General features: G+C 50.6%; 2 protein-coding genes across 5 annotated transcripts in view; both read right to left on the bottom strand.

Moving 5' to 3' along the window:
• The window catches only part of SYN1 (synapsin I), a 50,199-nt gene extending 45,721 nt beyond the window's left edge, over positions 1–4,478 (bottom strand). For all 3 annotated transcript variants that reach the window (XM_015127296.3, XM_028842222.2, XM_015127295.3), the window contains exon 1: positions 3,973–4,478. In XM_015127296.3, the coding sequence (XP_014982782.1) occupies positions 3,973–4,349 (377 nt within the window). In that variant the 5' untranslated portion in view covers positions 4,350–4,478. The remainder of the gene's footprint in view (positions 1–3,972) is intronic.
• A 4,703-nt stretch (positions 4,479–9,181) lies between these two features.
• CFP (complement factor properdin) lies at positions 9,182–15,275 on the bottom strand. 2 transcript variants are annotated; one of them, XM_015127298.3, is made up of 10 exons: positions 15,116–15,275; positions 14,766–14,931; positions 14,521–14,671; positions 13,103–13,278; positions 12,478–12,648; positions 12,148–12,339; positions 11,780–11,953; positions 11,337–11,528; positions 11,067–11,178; positions 9,182–9,407 (listed from the first exon to the last, which is right to left on the bottom strand). In XM_015127298.3, exons 2-10 carry the CDS (start codon positions 14,839–14,841, stop codon positions 9,242–9,244), a joined length of 1,410 nt encoding a protein of 469 aa, XP_014982784.1. In that variant the 5' UTR covers positions 14,842–14,931; positions 15,116–15,275; the 3' UTR covers positions 9,182–9,241. The 2 variants fall into 2 exon arrangements, with proteins under 2 accessions (XP_014982784.1, XP_077844746.1); XM_077988620.1 differs by lacking the exon at positions 15,116–15,275 and having other exon boundaries at positions 12,478–12,699; positions 13,058–13,278; positions 14,766–15,008.
• Positions 15,276–20,510: the final 5,235 nt, after the last annotated feature.

Genomic DNA, 20,510 nt, shown 5'->3' on the forward strand with positions numbered 1-20,510 from the left:
ATGTATTATGTACTGTAAAGCCGTATTATATACTGTATGCCATATATAATATACATTATAGATTGTATATCTTAATGGAATAACATTATATGTTTTGCTAAACAACAACTTCATTTACTATGTGCAATATGCTCTGTTATTCTCTATTTTTATTTATCCTACTTCATGGAGAAAGTGAAATGTTGGTCATAAGCCAATACGTGACCCATAGTTTGAGAAACACTGGACAGCCGGGCCCAGTGGCTCACGCCTGTAATCCCAGCACTCTGGGATGCCGAGGCAGGTGGATCACGAGGTCAGGAGTTCGAGACCAGCCTGACCAACATGGTGAAACCCCATCTCTACTAAAAATACAAAAATTAGCCAGGCATGATGGCACGCACCTGTAGTCCCAGCTACTCAGGAGGCTCGCTTGAACTCGGGAGGCGGAGGTTGCAGTGAGCTGAGATCACGCCAGTACACTCCAGCCTGGGCGACAGAGCAAGACTCCGTTTCAAAAAAAAAAAAAAAAAAAAAAAGAGGGAGAAAAACACAGGACAAAATTATCCACAAAATGGGGGAGATGAGTCTCAACTTAGAGTTTTCAACTTTAAACCACAGAGGAATTGAGACCCAGGAAGGAATGAGGGTGGTGAGGTTTGGTGGGAAAGGCGTCAGACTGTATTTGGGTGTACATTCCATCACAGCATTTGTACAACTCCTCCTTTATTCGGGGCTGAAATCCCTGAAGCTTGTGTGGTTCTGAGTGTCTGCAAGTTGGTGAAACAAGTCTCTGTTCCCCATACTGAGCCTGGCGTACATACATAGGCTCTCTCCCTTTGTCCACCCCACCCCACATATAGTAGACACTAAATAAATATTTGTTAGATTGCCTGGAAGAAAAGACTGGAAGGGATGCTGGGATAAAGGGGGGCTTCTGAGATGCAGAAGGGGAAGGGATGGATCGTTCACTGAATTCAGCAGGTGCTCAATAAATGTTTTCTGGACAAAGAAAAAATGGAAAACATTGGATTTGTGATTATGGAAAGGGGAAGGAACTTGTCAGTATTCCATAGATAATAAATGCTTGACGGAAAGAAGGAAGCAGCCGCAAAGGACCTGTGTGGAGGGCTGGAGTGGAGACGGGAAGTCTAAAGGAGGGTGGTTACCTACATCCAGCAGAGGTCTCATTGATGTTTGCTGACTTCAATGGAGCAAACTTAACCAGGAAGATAACACGTTGGTGAGTGGACGTTGGTGAAGGAATTACAGCACGTACTCCATAAATGCTTTACAGATTGATAGAGAAAAAAGCAGAGAAGCCTGCTGCAGGGATGATAATGTGGCTGTTTGAAAATAATAGAGTAAGAGATTAATAAGTGTTTTCTGGACTAATTCGGGAAGAAAAAGGCAGCTGGGGAGATGGCTACTAAGTGGAGGAAGAGGCCTAGCTAGAATAAATGGAAAACAGCACACATTGCGAGCTTTCAGGATTGTGTTGTGTAAAAGGCAGGATGGAGATTGTTGAAGGGGAAATTAGAACTGCAAGAAGGGGATAAGAGGCATTTAATGCAAGGTTCTTAGTAGTATACGATAAATGCTCATTAAATGATTGTGGGGTTGCGTGGAGGAAAAGGTATAGCAAGGCAAGCTGGCAATTGAGGATTTCAAGCACGCCTGCATTTAGAAAAAAAAGAAGGAAGGGGAGCTGAAGAAGGGTTATTCCTAGTATATTATGGTGAATAATAAATGCCTCCCACACTTTCATGGAAATGATTCAATAAATATCTGTAGAATGAATAAATTGCTCCGAATAGAGAGAAAGGCTACTACTGGGTAAAGGCTCCTGGGGGAGAGGTAATCTGACCAGTAAACAGCTGGTACTCAATACATTTAGGCTGAAGTAGAACCCTGGAGAGAGAGCTCTTGAGGCAGGGGCAGAGATTTCTAGAGACTTGGAAATAGGAAGTTGAAAGTGACTTACGTGGTAAGTGCTCAGTAAGTGTTTACTTAAATAGTAAAACTATTAAGTAAACAGTAAACTTAGTAAATTTACTAAATTTATTTAGTAAATGTAGTAAATTAAGTAAACAGTAAAACTATTAAGTAAAAGTTTTTACTTAAATAAGTGTTATTTAAATAGACTAAAAGCCCTTTGGGGGGATGGAATTAAAGTTGGTAGAGGGAATCCTAGGGGTACTGAAGGGAGTGGGAAAGGGGTGATCATTATAAACTCAACTCTGGATTTATCACAGGAAAGGACCTTGGGAGAGGCCTTGTGATTGGAGCAGGCTCTCCTAGGGGTAAGGAAGAAGAACGTACTCCCCAAAACAACAGGTCCTGCATATGTGCTCACTGGAGCTACTGTTAAGAAAACAATTCTGGGGAGGAGGTGTGAATATACAAAACACACAGAAGGCACTCCATAAATGCTCAGGGGAGCCATTGAAGGAAAAGGTCTTTGGGGGAGGATGATTAGAATGGAGCACATGGCAGACAAGGAATAAATACTCACTGGATCCACTAGAAGAAAAGGCCTTTGGGGAGTGGGGCTGGGGACGGACATATAATCACCTGATCAATGCTCACTGCATCCTTGAAGGAAAAGCCCTCTGGGGAGGGGAAATAGGAGTGCAGAAAGTTGATCTATGGGAGCTTCACTCTTCATCCATAAGAGAAAAGGCTTTTGTGAAGAAGGCACACAATCAGGTACACAGTAGGTGCTCCATAAATACTCCAAGGAGTGATTAAAAGAAAAAGTCTTTGGAAAGAGTGACTGGAATGGTACACACAGCAAGTGTAAGATATCTGAGCACTGTATTAACTGGAGGCACAGGCCTTTATGGAGGGGTCTCAGGTTGTGTCATGCAGAAAGTGCTCAATACATGCAGACTGAAGCCACCGGAGGAAAGGGTATTGGAGAAAGGGTTTGAGGGTGGGGTATACAGCAGGCACCACTCAATGCATGCTTGCTGAATACACTGGAGGAAAGAACTTTTAGAGAAGGCTCACACTGCAGGCAGTTGATAAATGCTAGATGGATCCACCAAAGGAAAGGTCTTTGAAGAAGTAGCTGGAGAACGGGGGATACAAGAGGCACTCAATAAATGTTTTCTAGACACACTGTAGGGAAAGGTCTTTGAGGAGACAGTCTGAAGATGAGTCACACACAAAACCGCTCATGGAACTCACTGGAGGAAAATGATTTGCTTGAGAAGGGGTTTGGAGGTGGGGCACGTGTCAGGCACTTAACAAATGCTTCCTAGATCCTTTGGAGAAAAGGTCCTCAGGGAGAGAGCTTGGAGTTGGGGCACAGAGAAGGCATCCAATCAAAACTCACAGGATCCATGAAAGGCAAAGCTTTTGGAGAAAAGCTGGGGTGGGATACACAGCAGGTACTCAATGTTTACTAAAGAGTTTAGAAGGGCTTTAAGGACGGAGCTGGGGTGGGACACATAGCATAGACTGGACACATGCTCACAAGACCCATTAGAGAAGGCCTTAGGGCAAGGGTTGAGGACAACAGGACAGTATCAGGCTCTCAAAAAATGCTCACAAAGTTCATTGAAATCAAAGGCCTTGGGGAAGGGCTCTTGGATGAGGCATACTGCAGGTACTAGATAAGTGCTCACAAGATCCATTAGAGGACAAGGCCTATGGGGCAAGGGTTAGGAAGGGTAGGCAGGACACGTTCGGTTTTTGAAGGCTCATAGGATACACTGAAGCCAAAGACTTTTGGGGGAGGCGGAGTAGGGAACAGGTACACAGCAGGTGCCCGATAATTGCTCCCTGGATCCATCAAGGTTTAAGGGGCGAAGGGGGGGCGACAAGGGCGGGGCACAGAGGAAGCATCCAGCTTAATAACTTAAAGGAAAAAGATTTAGGTGAGAGGGCAGGTGCCAGGCACACAAGCGGCGCTCGATAATTGCTCATTTGCAGAGGAACGATCTGGGGGACCCAGGCCCACGGGAGACGTCCACGGCAGTGGCTTACCAGTCGGTGTGCGGCTCGTCGATGACCAGCAGCACCTTGGAGGCGGCGCCCCCGCGGCCTGCGCCCCCAGAGCCGCCGCCCACCTGCTCGCTGAAGGTGGCAGCTGCTGCCGCCGTGGTCTGCTTGACCGCGTTGGACAGCGACGAGAAGAAGCCACCGCCCCCCGAGGACCCGGGGCTAGGGGCGGCCGGAGAGGCCGCGGGGGCGACCCCGGAGGACCTCTCAGCAGTGGCGGTCCCGGGACCGGGCGTGGCTCCGGGGCTGTGGGCACCGGGCGGCGGCGGGGGTGGCTGCGGACGCTGCAGGTCTGTCATGTACCCATTCGGCAGATTGGCCATAAAGTTGCTGTCCGACAGGCGGCGCCGCAGGTAGTTCATGGCTGCGGCTTGGGGCAGGGGGTCCTAGGGGTGGTCTGGCCAGGAGCCGCGGGGGCGGACTGCGCGGTGCCCAGGAGCACAGCTGCGCTCTCAGGCACGACACGACTCCTCCGCTGCCCACCGCAGACTGAGGCAGCGCTGAGTCGCCGGCGCCGCAGCGCGGATGGTCGCGCCCGTGCCCCCCTATCTCGCGCCTCGCGTGGTGCGGTCCGGCTGGGCCGGCGGCGGCGCGGACGCGACCAAGGTGGCCGGGAAGGGGAGTTTGCGGGGGATCGGCGAGTGACGTCAGCGCGCCTTCAGTGCTGAGGCGGCGGTGGCGCTCGCCGCCAGGCGGGGGCGAAGGCGCTGTCCGCGGTGCTGAAGCTGGCAATGCGCACGCGCCTCGCCGCATCCTGTTTCCCCTCCCCCTTTCTGATAGGGGATGCGCAATTTGGGGAATGGGGGTTGGGTGCTTGTCCAGAGGGTCGGGGTCGGTCATCAGGTAGGCACCCCCATTCCGCCTCATCCTGGTCCTAACACCCACTCGCACTCATACACAGGGCCCTCCGCAAGTACTCGGTTTGTAGTGTTGATATTCAACTCAGAAGGCATTTTTTGGGGGGAGGGGGGCAATGGAAGCACACTCAGAGACACGAAAGTAGAGAAATAACCCCCTCACAGAGGGGGGTGAGGTCACACGCAGTGCCCGCGGGGAGATTAGTCTCCCACGTCCACACAGGCTCAGCTAGGCAGAGAGCGGGGGCATCGTAGACAGCATCAGACAAGCGGAGGTGGACACTTGGGCGGTGTACACACCCTTGCCCAAGGTGGCAAGGGGGGCCTGGAGGCACACAAGAAATGACACACATATAAACACACACAAAAGTGAGGAAACATACAAGGGCATGTACAGACAGAGAACACACGCCAGTCTAGGTATACATACAGACATACAAGTCCAGGGTAACACATATGGGCATATTACATACACGCATGCATACACCCATACGCACACATACACAGGCAACACACTGACACACAGAGACCCAGGGAAACTCATATGAGAATACGCTCGCAAACAAAACACATTCCCACCGATGATCATGGAGAAACCTAGATCTGCAACACAGACATTCTCTGCAGCCCCAGCCCTGGTGCATGTCCACCCCCACACCAGAACACACTTGGTATATACGCCACCATCCCTTTGCTCTGGACACAGCCAAAACCCATGATAACCACCTGATGTCATCAGTGCCCATGGCTGTCTCCCCCTGCACCCAATAACTTTCCACAGAGGCAGGCCCATCCCATGGTGCACACACAGTAGGTACCAAATAATGTTTGCATATAAGCAAATGAGGTAGTCCAAGCAGAGGTGGGATATGGGAACCTGTCAAATCTTTATGATTCTGACTACAATAAAATCACTAATTCATAATCATTTGTTCACTGTTTGTACCCAACTGTTAACTAAGCTGTTTACATGCATCATTTCATCCAACCCTCACAACAATCCAATGGGGTGGATAATATAATTTCTATTTTATAGATGAAGGAATATAAGAACTCCAATTAATTCCCAAAGGGTCATGTTCACTTTATGATCAATACATTTTTTTCTTTTAAGAATGTGCCAGGAGGAGAAAACATCCAGTGCCAATGTGGCCGGAACAAGCTGAAGGGGGTTGTGGTAGCAGGGGCCAGATTGGGTAGGACCTTGACCATAGTGAGCAGTGATGGTGGACTAGGAGAGGTGGCAGAAGATAGGCAAGAAGTAAGTAGATATGGAGTCTCTTTTGCCTGCAGAATTTTCAGGTGAATCATCCACTTATTCATTTGTTCATCCTTTATTCATTAAATCATTGGCTGGTTTAAACAAGGCAGTAATAGTGTGGGGTCTGGAGACACAGTGCCTGGGTTCAAGTGGGGTCTCCACCATACACTTGGGAAAGTGACTTAATCTTTCTGAGATTTGGTTTCCTCATCTGTAAAAAGGGTACATCTCTAACCCACCTCTAAGGAGAGGGGTAGGAAGGGGGCAACCTCCGTACCTTTGCATGTGCTGTAACTTCTGCCAGGAATGCCCTCTCCTTCCCCTTCTCGAGGGCTGCCTTTGGCCACTGTCTGCAGGAACTCCTCACTTCCAGGTCTCAGATTCCATCCCCTCCTCCTCTAGGCTTCCACAGTACCCAAGTCAAACATTTCCCAAACCATCCGCTACTCCCTCCTCCAACCCAGCCAGCTTCAGTCCCACCCCTACGCCTTTGATTTGGCCACTCTTTCCTCCTCCCTTCAGGATTCCTTCTCTGGCATTCCAAATCCCAGTGTTCCCCAGATGGGGATCTCCCCACAAATCAGATATTTTCCAATGTCTTGAAGTATGTGCTCCCTGGTTTTTTGCCCAGTAACGGAAGCAAACAAGCTGTGCAGGGTGCGGTGCCCTCTTTGGAGACAGGAACAGCTGCAGGTCTACAGATCCTTCTGGCTCCTTTAGGTCTGAATTCAGGTTCCTCAGGAAACTATCTCCAGGCTGCGCCTCTTCCTAGGGTCCCCATTCCTAGGTTCCTAGTACTTGTGGCCCTAGCACCATTTCCTTTTTCCAGTTGGCTCAATTTCCAGAAATTAATTTTTTGTAGATTGTTTTGTAAAGGAATGAGGATTCACCTCAGGAGTGCCTCAATTCACTAAGGCAAAGGTAAGGCTCCCCCAAACTGTCTCCATCTTCTTCAGCAGGAATAGGCGTACAAAAGGGGCCCCAAGAATGATTTTGCTGTACACTGGTGAGCAATGACTCTCAAACACACACCCCTGACATATGTTCACATTCAGTATTGTACCCATGTTTGTAACTCACACATAGATATCCATGGTACCTTCATGTGTATGTGCATACACGCATGACTCCTGCATTGTTATGGCATACACACAGTTGTAACCTTACACACATGCCACATATCAATACATCCTTAATTCTTGCACAGCCCCAAAGGTCTGCATCTCTCTCTCTCTCTCACACACACAGCTGAATTCCCACTTTATTGTAAACATATACCTCTCTCATACCCTGTAGTAGCAACCAGAACCCCTCACTTTGGCTCAGTCTTCCCAAGATGACCAGTAAGTACTCATCAGCTTCCACTTCACTTCAACTCATTGACTGGTCCATTTGAATAAGGGGAAAACGGGCCGGGCGCGGTGGCTCAAGCCTGTAATCCCAGCACTTTGGGAGGCCGAGACGGGTGGATCACGAGGTCAGGAGATCGAGACCATCCTGGCTAACACGGTGAAACCCCGTCTCTACTAAAAATACAAAAAAATAGCCGGGCGAGGTGGCGGGCGCCTGTAGTCCCAGCTACTCGGGAGGCTGAGGCAGGAGAATGGCGGAAACCCGGGAGGCAGAGCTTGCAGTGAGCCGAGATCCGGCCACTGCACTCCAGCCTGGGCGACAGAGCAAGACTCCGTCTCAAAAAAAAAAAAAAAAAAAAAAAAAAAAAAAAAAAAAAGGGGAAAACGACCCAGAGAAGTCAAGTAAGTGTACCGATATACTCTGGGTGTGCATGTCACAAACCTCCCACCCAAAACCTCCCCACACAGAGGGGTCCCCTCCACCCACAGCACTCTTGATATTTAAGACCTCACCACAATCCATGATGCTTCAAAAATGTCCAGCCTACTACCTTTCTGTGCGTGTTTCCTTTGTAAAATGGGGATAATAATACTGACTCACATGGGTCTGCTCTGGATGAAATAAGTTCATGCTATGGAAAGCCTTAAGACACTACTAAGCACACAGTAAGTACTTTCTAAGTAGCAGCTATTACCATGATTATTATCACTCTTATGATGCGTCTCTTCACAAGGGGCCTGGCATTCAGTAAGTGGTAAATGAATGAGCAAATGCTAAGAGCACTGGTGTCTGGCTTTGTTCCCTTTACTGCGGAGACACGTAACGCTCTGATTCGTCTTCTTCTCTATTCCCCGTGATGTCCAGCACTATTGTTAGTATACAGTAGGCGTTAAGTGTTGAATAGATATTCACACGAAAGGAATACCTTCTGAGTCCGTTCCCTCGCTCAGATGTCCTCTTTCTACCAGCCCTTCTCCACCCTAGCTGCTCAGACTTAGCTTTAGTATACAGCAGGCGCTAATAAGTGTTGAATGAATGAACAAATACCAGGGGAAAGTGTCTGGATTTGTCTTGGGGGCTCCTGCGGGCAGACACTGACTCTTAACTTCTTTGCCCCCGCCTCAGCTCAGAGTGCAACACAGGCACTTCCTCGGCCCGCCCCCCGCCTCGCCGAGCTATTTGTCGCTGGTAATTGCGGCATTGGAGCTAGGCTGTCGGGAGTGGGTGGGTGCAGGTGCTCGGGCGGCAGAGTGCCAGCCTCGGCCACGCCTCTGCCGTTCATCCTCCACAGACGCGGAGTCGGAGTCGGCCAGCAGAGGCTCCTCTGAGGCTCCAGCTGGTGGGAATCTAGGGAGGTCCAGGAGGCGGGGAGACAACGAACAAGCACGCCTGCCAATCAAGAAGTGCCTGCCAAGACAAGTAGCCAATCAGGGAATTCGTAACGCGGAGCTCTGCAGAGGAACGTGCCGGGCGGCCCTGGAGCACTAAGGGGGGCTGCGCAGGGCCCAGACACTGGGGTTATGGCAGCGGCGGGGAGAGGCTGGGGCTGCACACTCGCTTTCACTCCTGCCAACCTGCGACCACAGTGGAAGATACTGTTGTCCGCAACAGACTGCTGTGTCTTGGCCCGTGCTGTGCCCTTTGCCCTGTGGGATGCTATCACCCTACTTTTGGGGAAGGGGATGGGTTGTTTTTCCTCCTTTAAGGAATCGTAGACGAGCTCGAAGAGGTTAGTTTATTGAGGTTTGGAAGGTCAGGGTGCTCAGAGTGGAGGAGAGAGGTGTTAGAGTTTCTCTTCCTCAGGGTCTTTGCAAGCAGGCACGTGTAGACATGGTCGTTTCTCCTCCACCACCAGCTTCTGCCCCTGTAGCTCCTCACACCGTGGCAGCGGTCTCCCCCAGAAGGTCACGTTCTTCTCGCCCTGACCTTCGACCATGGAAACGGTGGGCCTGAGGCATTAGGGGTGGGAAGGAACGGAAGGGAGAAGCTCAGGGAAGGCAAGAATGCATTCAGATCTTATTGAGCGCCTGCTATGTGCCAAATGCTACCTTTTGTTTGTTTTATCTGTTTTCTTTTTTTTGAGACAGGGTCTCATTCTGTTGCCCAGGCTGTGCAGTGGCACAGTCATAGCTCACTGCAGCCTCAATCTCCTGGGCTCAAGTGATGCTTTTGCCTCAGCCTCCCAAAGTGTCGCTGGGATTACAGGCGTGAGCCACTGTGCCTGGCCTCCCAACATTACTTTTTAGCTATGGGATATTGGGCAATTTCTTTAGCTTCCCTGTGCCTCAGTTTCCCTCATCTGCAAATGAGAATGGTAGGAATAGTAATATTAATACTCACCTCACGGGGCCGAGTGAGGATAAATGAGTTAATTCAGGTAAAGTGCTCAGAGCAGTGCCTTACACACAGCAAGTGCTCAATAAATGCTGGTGAATGTTACTTGTTGGCATGAGCTACTTTCTCTTACGTCCAAAATATATATCCTTTATATCTCTTTCCACTGCCTCTAGGAAAAAACCCAATGCCTTGTCCTGACATTCAAGGCCTTATCATTGGGCCCAAATCCCTGCCCCAAGCCAATCTCTCTCTGTCTTTCTCCTCCACTTTATTCAAGCTCAGTCCACGTCCAGAAAGGTCTTTACCTGGGTTGTTTCTCCCACTAGGCAAGCCCTCCATTCACTCCCATCCCAGTTTTCTCCATTGCTACTTCCTCCGCTCAGTCTCTCACTCACTCAAGTCCTTTGTGCCTCCATTCAACACCTCTAATTCATCTTCAGGCCCCACTCTAACCCCCCCAGCTGGGAGATCTCTTCCCAGATGGCAGCCCTTCCACGAGCTGGGAATAGTCCACTTAATCTAGTAGCTTGATGTATGTGGAAGGAAGAAAAGGGATGACCGTTTTAACCCTCTGGCACCTGGATGTTAAATGGATGAACATTTAACACCTGGGCCCTTCTGGCACCTGGAAACACTTATGGCAGCTAATCACCTAGCTCCAAGTCTTTGTTCACAGTCTTGATGCCAGGAACGCCTTTCCCAACCCCTACCTTCCCTGGGAGGCCCAATCAGCTTCCTGGACCTAGGTTGAGGTGGCAGCCCCTGTTGCATGCACCAGCTGTTCCTCATATGCCTCCTGTCAGGGGCCTGCTCAGCTGGGTCCCTTGGAGGATCCACAGGATCTGGGCTGTGTGTATCTGCAACTGTTGCTGAAAAAGCCTTGGAGTGCCTTAGGGCAGTGAGATGCTGACAAAGTGGATGGAGGCATGAGTGACTGTGGGAGCCAGGCAGTGAATGGAGGCCTGAGTGGCGGCAGCTAAAAGCATGAGTAACTAAAGGTTGGAGTCAATGACACATGAAGGACTAAGTGAATGGGAGAGTGGATGAGTGACTGAACGAGTGACTGAGGGGCACAGAGGCTACAAATTCTCCCCCAAGAGCTTCTTTCTCATCTTCTTTCGTTTCTCCCCACTTCCTGCAGCTGGGAGGTGGCACTCGGCAAGGCAGATACCTTAGATTCAGCAGTGGAAGCCCTGGTTTCCAGGGGTAGCTGACTCTCCCGCCTGTAATATCATGACCCCCTCCCAGGCATACTTTGCCCTCTCACTCACGGGTACTTGGGGAGCAAGGGTGTGCAGAGGCGCTGGCGGGCACGGGTGGGATTAGGTCCACAGGGGGGCATGCACAGCCCCCAGGTACTCCACTCTGACCATGATCCTTTCACTGCAATGAGGGGTAGGGGTCACAGAGTCAGAACTGGAGGTCTTGGTGGGAAGGTGAGAGGGAGGCTGCAGAGACGTGAGGTGCAAAGCAGAGAGTTGGAAACCCCTTATCCTGCATGGGCCACCCCACCCTCAGAGCACAGTCTGGGGGACACTCACAGGGGCAGTGTTGGATGCTGTAGCAGTGCCGAATATCCTGTTGTTGCCCGGTACATCGATGTCCGTCAAACTTGCGGCCCTTGCAGGTCCTCCAGCGTGACTGCTGGCCCGGGATTTCTTCACAGCTGATGGACTTCATGTTCCGGCGGACACAGGTGCTCCACTGTCCCCACAAGTCCCACTCTCCATCCACTGCAGAGACAGGGCAAGAGGAGATTGGAACAAAGCAGGGAATCAGCAAGAGGTTCAGAGGAAGAAATGAGGGCGGTAGGAGGGAGTAGAGGTGATCAGATGTGCGAATGGGGGATCGGGGTGGAAACAAGGTATCAGGGCCAGGAAAGGAGGAATCAGAGACAGGAGCAAGGCCTCAGCAGCAGGAACTGGGCAGCAGAGAAGGGCATGGGGGGCTTAGGCATGCAAATCGTGAACTCTGAGATGCTGACCAGGGCAGGGCACGGCTGTGTTGCAGATGTGGGTCCGGGTGGCATCACCAGCACAGGAGGGGCCTCCATGCTGGGGCACAGGGCGATTGCACGTCCGTCGTTCTATGGTCTGGCCCAGGCCACAGGTCACAGGGCAGGGGCTCACAGGGCCCCAAGGCCCCCAGCCCCCAGCCACTGTTGGAGGAGGAAAGGGAGTGAGGAGAAAGGCCTCCTCAATCCTTTCACTCAGCTCCTAGACCCTTGAAGCAGACTGTCCCCAAATGAAGAGCTGCATGGTCACATGGTCTAGGAACTCTAGAAATGGCAGAGCATCTATGCCCTCAATCAAGAGCCCCGCCAACCACATCAGCGGCCTCATCCTGGGGTACCTGGGCAAGGCGGCAGGCCGGTGCACTTCCGATGCTCATAGGCTGGCCCTGGGCAGGGCTTCCCAGGAGGCTTCTGGGAAGGCTCAGGTGCAGAACACGTGCGGCTTCGTGTCTCCTTAGGTTCGTGGGGTCCACCGTGGCAGGATCCTGAGCAGGGGCTCCAGGGACCCCAGGCGGCCCAGGCCCCGTGTGCTGTGGTGGGGTGGGAGGTGGAGGGATGCAGGTGTGGTCATGCGTGCTAAAGTCCTCTCACCCTGGCAGTTCCCTGCTGTAACCCTGCAGACCCACGCTGGGTGCACCCATCAGCATCCTGTGGCTTCCCTCACTCACTGGGGCAGACCTGCTGGGTGTCACAGGCCTCTGATTCCTGTGCCTCTCCCGGGCAGTGGCCTCCACACTTGGGGGCAGGGTGATCACAGGCTCGTCTGCGGGTCCGCATCCCTTTGGAGCAGGTGACGGAGCAAGGCTCCCAGGGCCCCCAGTCAGACCAGCCGCCCATCTCTGTGGGAGAGAAGAGAGGGTAATGGGATGGAGGTGGGGTGTCATTCAGGGCTCTTTGCTTCCTCGAGTGCCCCACATGAGCTAATCCTGTCCTTATATCCTCTGCCACCACACTGGGCCCACCGTCCCCGCTCACTAGGCCTGCCGCAGAAGCCTTTATGTGGGTCCCTCTGCTTCCCCTCTCACCCCCACCGTGCACAGTCTGTTCTCCTCCCAAGCCCAGTCAGATCACGTTCCTCCCTTGCCCACAGTCTGAATCACTGAGACGAAAAGCGAACGTCCTCTCCATGGCCCCCAGGCAACGGGCCCTCCTCACCTCTCTGACCTCACCTCCTGCCACTCTCCTCCTTAGGTCCTTACAAACACGGGATGGGCCCACTCTGAGGACCTCTGTACCGATCGTTCCCACCAGTGCTGGGTGACAGGGAGTGCCCGCCTTGCGCATCCTCCTCACCAGGACAGCACTGCTTGTCCTCACAGGCCTGGAGCTGCCACTCCAGGGTCCCAAGTGCCACCTTCTCAGAGCACTGCCCATTCCAGCCCACACAGCGCCGGTACCGCAGCTGGGAGCCCTCAGAGCATGTCACCGAACAGGGGGCCCATGTGGACCACAGGGACCATCGTGGGGACCTGTGGAGAAGAGCACACATATCCCATCCTGGCATGAGCTGACAAGGATGGCATGTGGGACTCCAGAGTGTGGGCAGGCACGAGGGGTTGCTAGGCAAGTGTGTGTGCGATGGATCGATAAGTCCCTACCTTTTAGGGATATTGGGATACTGAATGGGAAGCAGTGGACATACAGTAAGTGCTTGATAATGTCATTTACCTTCAAAATCAGGCATCTGGAGTTACCATTGGAAGGCTGGCAAGGCCAACACTAGGCCTGCAGTAAGCAAAGGTAAGGACTAGGAACCAAGGGCAGATGTCAGAAACCCACCAGGTCACCACACTACACAGTAGCAGATAAATAGAAAGTGCTTAATAAACCTGAGCCATCATCCCTATGGCCTCAGAGGCCTCCTCAGAAATACCCTAGATCTATCCCCAACCCACTGCGTAGCCCTAGGTATGCTGTTCATGCCAAATAGATGTGAACTGTTGACATGACTTGGGGCCCAGAACTGCCCTCAAAAATCCCCAAGCTCCCATTCCCATGGTGTATCTGGGATATATAGTAAGCAAGTAGAAAACAGGTCTGGCATACAGTAAGGGCTCAATCCATGCAAGCTGGAAATCATGATCAGGATACTAGAGCTACCCTCAGAAATCCTCAAGCTCATCTCCCAACCCTGCCATGCAGCTGGTATACAGGAAGTGCTCAATGAATGTGATCTGTCATCATAATTAGGGGCCTAGAGCTGCCCTCAGAATTCCCCAAACTCTCCTGCCCCCACAGTGTGTCGGTATACAGTAAGCACTCAATAAACATGAGCTGTCATCAAAATTAGGAAAATACCAAGCTGCACCCCCGCTGCAATGCTTCCAGTGTGCAGGAGGTGCTCAGTATGTGTGAGCGATATCAGTGGTTCTCAATCAGGGGTGATTTTGACCGCCAGGGGACATTTGGCAATGTCTGCTGACGTGTTTGGTTGTCACAGCTGGTGGGGAGAATTGCTACTGGCATCTAGTGGAAGGCTAGGGATGTTACAAAACATCCCACAATATGCAGGTAAGCAATCCCCTCCCCCAACCAAGAATTTCCAGCCCCAAATGTCAATAGTAACAAGGTTGAGAAACCCTGAGGTATGGTCACGATCAGGGCCTCAGGGCCACCCTTGGAAGTCCTAGAGAAAGAAAGTACCCAGTTTTGGGTGACCCCCGCAGACAGTCCTTCCCTCCCCGCATCCCCCGCCCCAAACGCCCCCTAACCTGCAAGGCTGACAGAGCCCGCCATTACGTTCCTGGTAGGCATAGGCAGTGTTGAGACAGCAGTCTTTCACGCTGACACCACCCCCCAGGAGGCCCTTGCACTTGCCGGAGGATTCTTCATACTGGGTGAAGCAGAGCACGGGGTCTGAGCCTGTAACAGGGCCAGGGGATGGGTGGGTGGGGCTCAGTCAGGGATGTGGTGGACCTGGACACCCCTGGGGCCAGCTGGGCCCTCACCCCCTCACCTGTGGCTGGCAGGGTGAGCAGCAGCAGCAGCGGCGGCAGCAGCAAGCAAGGGGCCTGCGCTCCCTCTGTGATCATGTTGAGTACTGCCCCCTGCACCTCTACCAGAGAGGAGATCACGCTTTATCTGGGTTGATCTGCTCCTGGAGTCAGCAGGGAAAGAGGAACCTAGAGGCAGGAGGAACTGGGAGGGCATCCTGCTTTGACCCCACCCTGTCCCCTCTGCCTCCTCTTCTACTCTCCCCTCCCCATTTCCTGTCTTACTCTTGGTCTTGTTTTGCTTGTTGCTGTATCCCCAGCACCTCATGCTCCTCCCAGCAACCTCTCAGTGTTCAATTGAAGCTCCTAGGACATAGAGCGTGCAGCAACTTCCTAGCCGTGTGACCTTGGGTGAGTCACTTAACATCCCTGAGCCTCAGTTTCCCTATGTGGAAAATGCATAATCTCTAATGTAATGACAGGGTCAATCTCGTGGGGGTGTTGAACCAGGGTGAAGTGAGTGTGCCATGCTCAGTGTGTCCCTGCTCATGGGGGTGGAGGAGGCATCGAGGCAATTGCTCCATCTTCCACCCTGCCTTAACCTCCAGCCTTAACCTCGGCCCTCGTTTCCTGAGAGGTTCCCTGTGGTCAGCTTGTGGTGGGGGTGGTCAGCACAAGGGAAGTGAGAAAGGGAAGTGGCAGGAGCCTGGGGAGGGATTCAGGAGAGGAATAGGGGCTATCCATTGCCCCATGGGCCCAGCTGGGGACACCACCAGGGTCTGGGGTGATTAGGAGGGAACAAGCGGGGCCATGTTCCATCAGAGAACCCTCGGGCAGGTAACACCCCCCTTCTGGAGCCTGTTTCCCCTCTGTAAAATGTGCTCACAGACAGCACCTACAACATAGGTAGGGTGTGTCACAGAGATTGTGAGTTAAGCTTTTGTTTGTTTTTTCAAGATGGAGTCTCACTCTGTCGCCCAGGCTGGTGTGCAGTGTCATGATCTCGGCTCACTGCAACCTCTGCCTCCCAATTTCAACCAATTCTCCTGCCTCAGCCTCCTAAATAGCTGAGATTACAGGTGTGCACCACCATGTCCAGCTGATTTTTGTATTTTTAGTGGAGGCAGGGTTTCGCCATGTTGGCCAGGCTGGTCTCGAACTCCTGACCTCAGGTTATCCACCTGCCTCAGCCTCCCAAAGTGCTAGGATTACAGGCATGAGTCACAGTGCCCGGTCAGGAGTTAAGCTTTTGGAAAGTCCTTAGAACAGTGCCTGGCATATAGTAGGTGCTCTGTGTTTGATAAATTTATTCAACATTTATTGAGCACCTACTGGATGCCAGATACGGTTCTCAGCATTAGAGCACAGAATAGGACAAAAATCCTGGCCCCCGAGAAGATGGATAAATGTTCCCCCTCCTCACAGAGGTCTTCCCCATACCCTTGTCTGGCATCCCTGTCACTCTCTAGCCCAGTAGCTTTCAAACTTTTTTTTTTTTTTTTTTTTTTTAAAGAGACAGAGTCTTGCTGTCACCTGGGCTGGAGTACAGTGGTCTGATCATGGCTCACTGCAGCCTCAAACTCCTGGGCTCAATTGATTTTCCTACCTTAGTGTCCCCAAGTAGCGGGGACTACAGGCACACACCACTACACAACTAATGTTTTTATTTTCTGTATAGATGAGATCTCGTTGTGTTGCCCAGGCTGGTCTCAAATGCCTGGCTTCAAGATTTTCTCCCAATCCTCAGCCTCCCAAAGTGCTGGGATTACAGGCATGAGCCATCACACCAGCCCTTCTTTTTTTTTTTTTTTTTTTTATAAACCCTAATGAAACTCCAGGGCTTGCTTTAAAATTTTATTTTGCTTTTAATTAACAAAAAGAAGCGTAAGAAAGATAGGAGGGCAATGCCTAATTTCCTCTGCTCTCAGGGAGGCAGGGAGAGATACCATTCTGCAAATTCAAATGTAATAATTTGGTCAGCTGTTAAAACAGAAGTTCTTCAGGAACACTTGTTTTATGGGCAGTAAGGTATGTGTTAATATCTGTATCCATTACAGATGTACTCTGTTCTCTGATAACATAAGCCTATCCTTGAAAATGTGCTTTGAACAAAGGAGTCTTGTTAAGATTCTAAGACTTCAAGACAATCATTGCTGTGTCATCCTGTGAAAACAAACTCTCCAAGAAAGCTGAAATTGGCTGGGCGCGGTGGCTCATGCCTGTAATCCCAACACTTTGGGAGATCAAGGCAGGTGGATCACCTGATGTCAGGAGTTCAAGACCAGCCTGGCCAACATGGTAAAACCCCGTCTCTACTAAAAATACAAAAATTAGCCAGGTGTGGTGGCGGACACCTGTAATCCCAGCTACTTGGGAGACTGAGGCAGGAGAATCACTTGAACTCGGGAGGCGGAGGCTGCAGTGAGCTGAGATTGTGCCACAGCACTCCAGCCTGGGCGACAGAGTGAGACTCTGTCTCAAAAAAAAAAAAGAAAAAAAAAGAAAAGATATCTGAAATTCTGGCTGGCTGCTTTATTTAACACCTGTTGCCCTGGTAATAATATTATCAATATTTCCTTTGTTTTTAAACTGTATAAATACTCATAGGATTCCCTGTGGAAGAGGACTGTCGGCACTCTATCTTCTCCCACACGTTTAGCAATAAAATGACTGCAGATTTCTTAAACAAGGAGTGAGAGTCTTGTCTTATTTAATTATTACATCCCTACCTGCTACTATGTATTTGCCTGCTTCTTGTTATTCTCACTCCCTAAATATCAGTTCCACAAGGGCAGGGATTTTTGTCTGGCTTGTTAACTGCTGGGTCTGCAGGACATTAGATAGGCACCAGCAAACAGTAGATGCTCAATAAACATCTGCTAAATGAATCAATCAATGAAATAAACAAAACTTTAGAGATTCTGGTAAGTGCCAGAAGGACAGTCTGACTTGGAGGTAAAAATGTGGGCATCCCATGGAGGGTAAGTTGTATTTCAAGTGCGAAGACCGGGATAAGATGACCTAGAGGGGATGCATGAGAAGAGAGAAAGGAGTCCCAGGGCTTTGCCCTGGGGAACCCCAGTATTTCAAGTTTTTGAGAAGTAGGAGAAGCCGGCCCAGGGGACTGAGCAGGAGGGGCCTGTGGAGGAAGAGAAAAAACAGAGGGTTTTTCTCCAGGGCCTGGAACATTTGACCTGTGGCCTCTCATACAGTCTCATTTGGTCTGTTATTTTCTCTCTCTTTTTTTTAAACCTATCTACACAGTTCTGTTTTTTTCTTTTCTTTTCTTTTTGAGACAAGGTCTGGTTCTGTTACCCAGGCTGGAGTGCAGTGGCGTCGTCGCAGACTGCAGCCTCAACCTCCTGGGCTCAAGCCATCCTCCCACCTCAGCCTCCCGAGTAGCTGGAACTACAGGCACACGCCACACCTGGCTAATTTTTAAAATTATTTGGAGAGACAGAGTTTTGCCGCATTGTCCAGGCTGGTCTCGAACTCAAAGTCCTGGGCTCAAGCGATCCTCCCACCTCAGTGTCCTCAGTAGCTGGGACTACAGGTGTGCACCACTATACCTGGGTAATTTTTGTTTTTCGTTTTCGTTTTAGTAGCGGCAGCGTCCTGCTATGTTGCAGGTTGGTCTCAAACTCAAACTCCTAGCCTCAAGTGGTCCTCCCACGTCAGCCTCCCATGTAGCTGGGATTACAGGTGCACAATACTACGTTATGCTAATTTTTCTAAGTTTTAGTAGAGATGGGGTCTCACCATGTGGCCCAGGCTGGTCTCAAGCTCCTGGTCTCAAGTGACCCTCCCACCTCGGCCTCCCAAAGTGCTGGGATTACAAGCATGAGCCGCCGCACCCAGCCTGGATTTACAACCTCTACTATATTCTCTTAATCACACAACCTCTCAGACATTCTGTCACTCATACAGTCATTTTCTGTGTCATGGATTCCAGCCTTACTACAGTCTCCTTCTAACAGTTTCACACACACAATCATGTTTAACAGCCTGTCTCATTCAGTCAATATTGCCAATATTTTCTCTCACCAGTCAGTTCCTTACATATGCATGCACACTCACACAATCTCATGAAATGTTGAGCCACTCATTTGGCCTGTTACTTTCTCACATACACAAATAGTCACTGATTTATAGTCACCACTAACTAGTCTCTCATGAAGTTTCCCACACATGCACAAAAATCACCACCTCTCCTACCCCTTTCTCACTCAAGCCACTTTTTCACACACCCACGATCCCCGATTACAGCCTCTCCCACGAAGACATTCACACGCATACACAATCACACAGTATCTCAGACACCGCCGTCACCTAGTTTCACGTTTCTTCTCAGTCAGCTTCCAGCACCCTCAGTCCTTGATTTACAGCCTTTCATAAAGTCTCTTGCAAAGGGTTTTACCAATGGTATAATCAGTTTCTCAGCCACTGTCTGAGTCATCACTGTCCCTCAGTCAGCTTCTGATATACTCGGTCACTATTTCACAATCACCATTAGGCCCTTGATAAGTCACCTACAGTCACCCAGGCCCTGTCTCGGTCGTGCACACCGTCATTTTCTTCATATGGGAAGCTCAGCATGGACACACGTGCACAGCTTTACAAGTTTCTCACACACCGCCACGTGGTCACTCGCCGTGTCTCATTTGCTCAGCTCTTTTGCGTGGCCCCGGATTTATGGTTGCTTATGAACTCTTTCACAAACCCCCTGACGCTCTGACATCACTCAGTTGTCAAGTTCCTCTCCCACAGTTGCTGACTCCCAGTTACTGCTACTGCAAGTCTCTCATCAACAGTTCCTTGCCCCTTTCCCTCGCATGCCCAGTGACGCGGTCTCTCACACCATGTCAGTGGCTCCGTCCGGCTCACTGTCATTTTCTCTCCCACTTCCTCACAGTTCCTGAACCTGTGGGACAGAATGTGGCAGTAACGGTAAATCGATTTGCCACTAGTTTCAGGTGTACACACACACACACACACACACACACACACACACACACACACACGGCCTGTCACACTCTCCCAGTCACAGCCATTCGTTTTGTTTCTCAGTCTTTGCTACAGTCTGTCTCTCACGCCTGCTTTCGTACACACAGTTGCACCTTCTTGTATCTTTGGTCTCAGTTGCTGGTTTGGTCTCATAGCCATTCTCTCTCGTACAATCAAGTTCGCACCCATACAGTCTTACAGCTTTAGCTGACACTACAGGCTCAAGTAGTTTTGTACATTGTCTATTTCTCAAACGTTGAGTCGCCTATAATGAGGTTTGTCACCTATACAATCTTTGCCACAATCCCTGACAACCTCTACTGTAGTTTCATGCCCACGTAGTCTCTCACATGCGGTTTGGGTCACTCGGTCTGTCTTGCTCACCATCAAACACTGATGGGGCTGCAGTCCCCACTCTCTTCTCGTAGATATTATTTTGTGCATACCATCACAGGTTCTTGTACAGTACCTTGACTACTCGTCCAGGCTCAGTTATTTTCTGAAACACGGCCGCGATTTCCCACAGAGACACACCATCAAAAGTCTGTGGTCACAACTTCTGTACTCTCTCACACACAATCACAGCTTTCCACATCTCTGACACACACGGTTACCAATATGCAGTCCCTACTACTGTTTCTCACACACGCCATCACACCACTTCTCTCACCATCAACCTCTGCCTCACGCCTTCCACACAGTCATGCTTGTCACACTCAGCTAGTCCTTACAACATCAGAGAAAAAGTGCCAGCAGCCTCCAGC

Source organism: Macaca mulatta, chromosome X (genome assembly GCF_049350105.2).
Source record: "Macaca mulatta isolate MMU2019108-1 chromosome X, T2T-MMU8v2.0, whole genome shotgun sequence".
Taxonomy (NCBI): Eukaryota; Metazoa; Chordata; class Mammalia; order Primates; family Cercopithecidae; genus Macaca; species Macaca mulatta.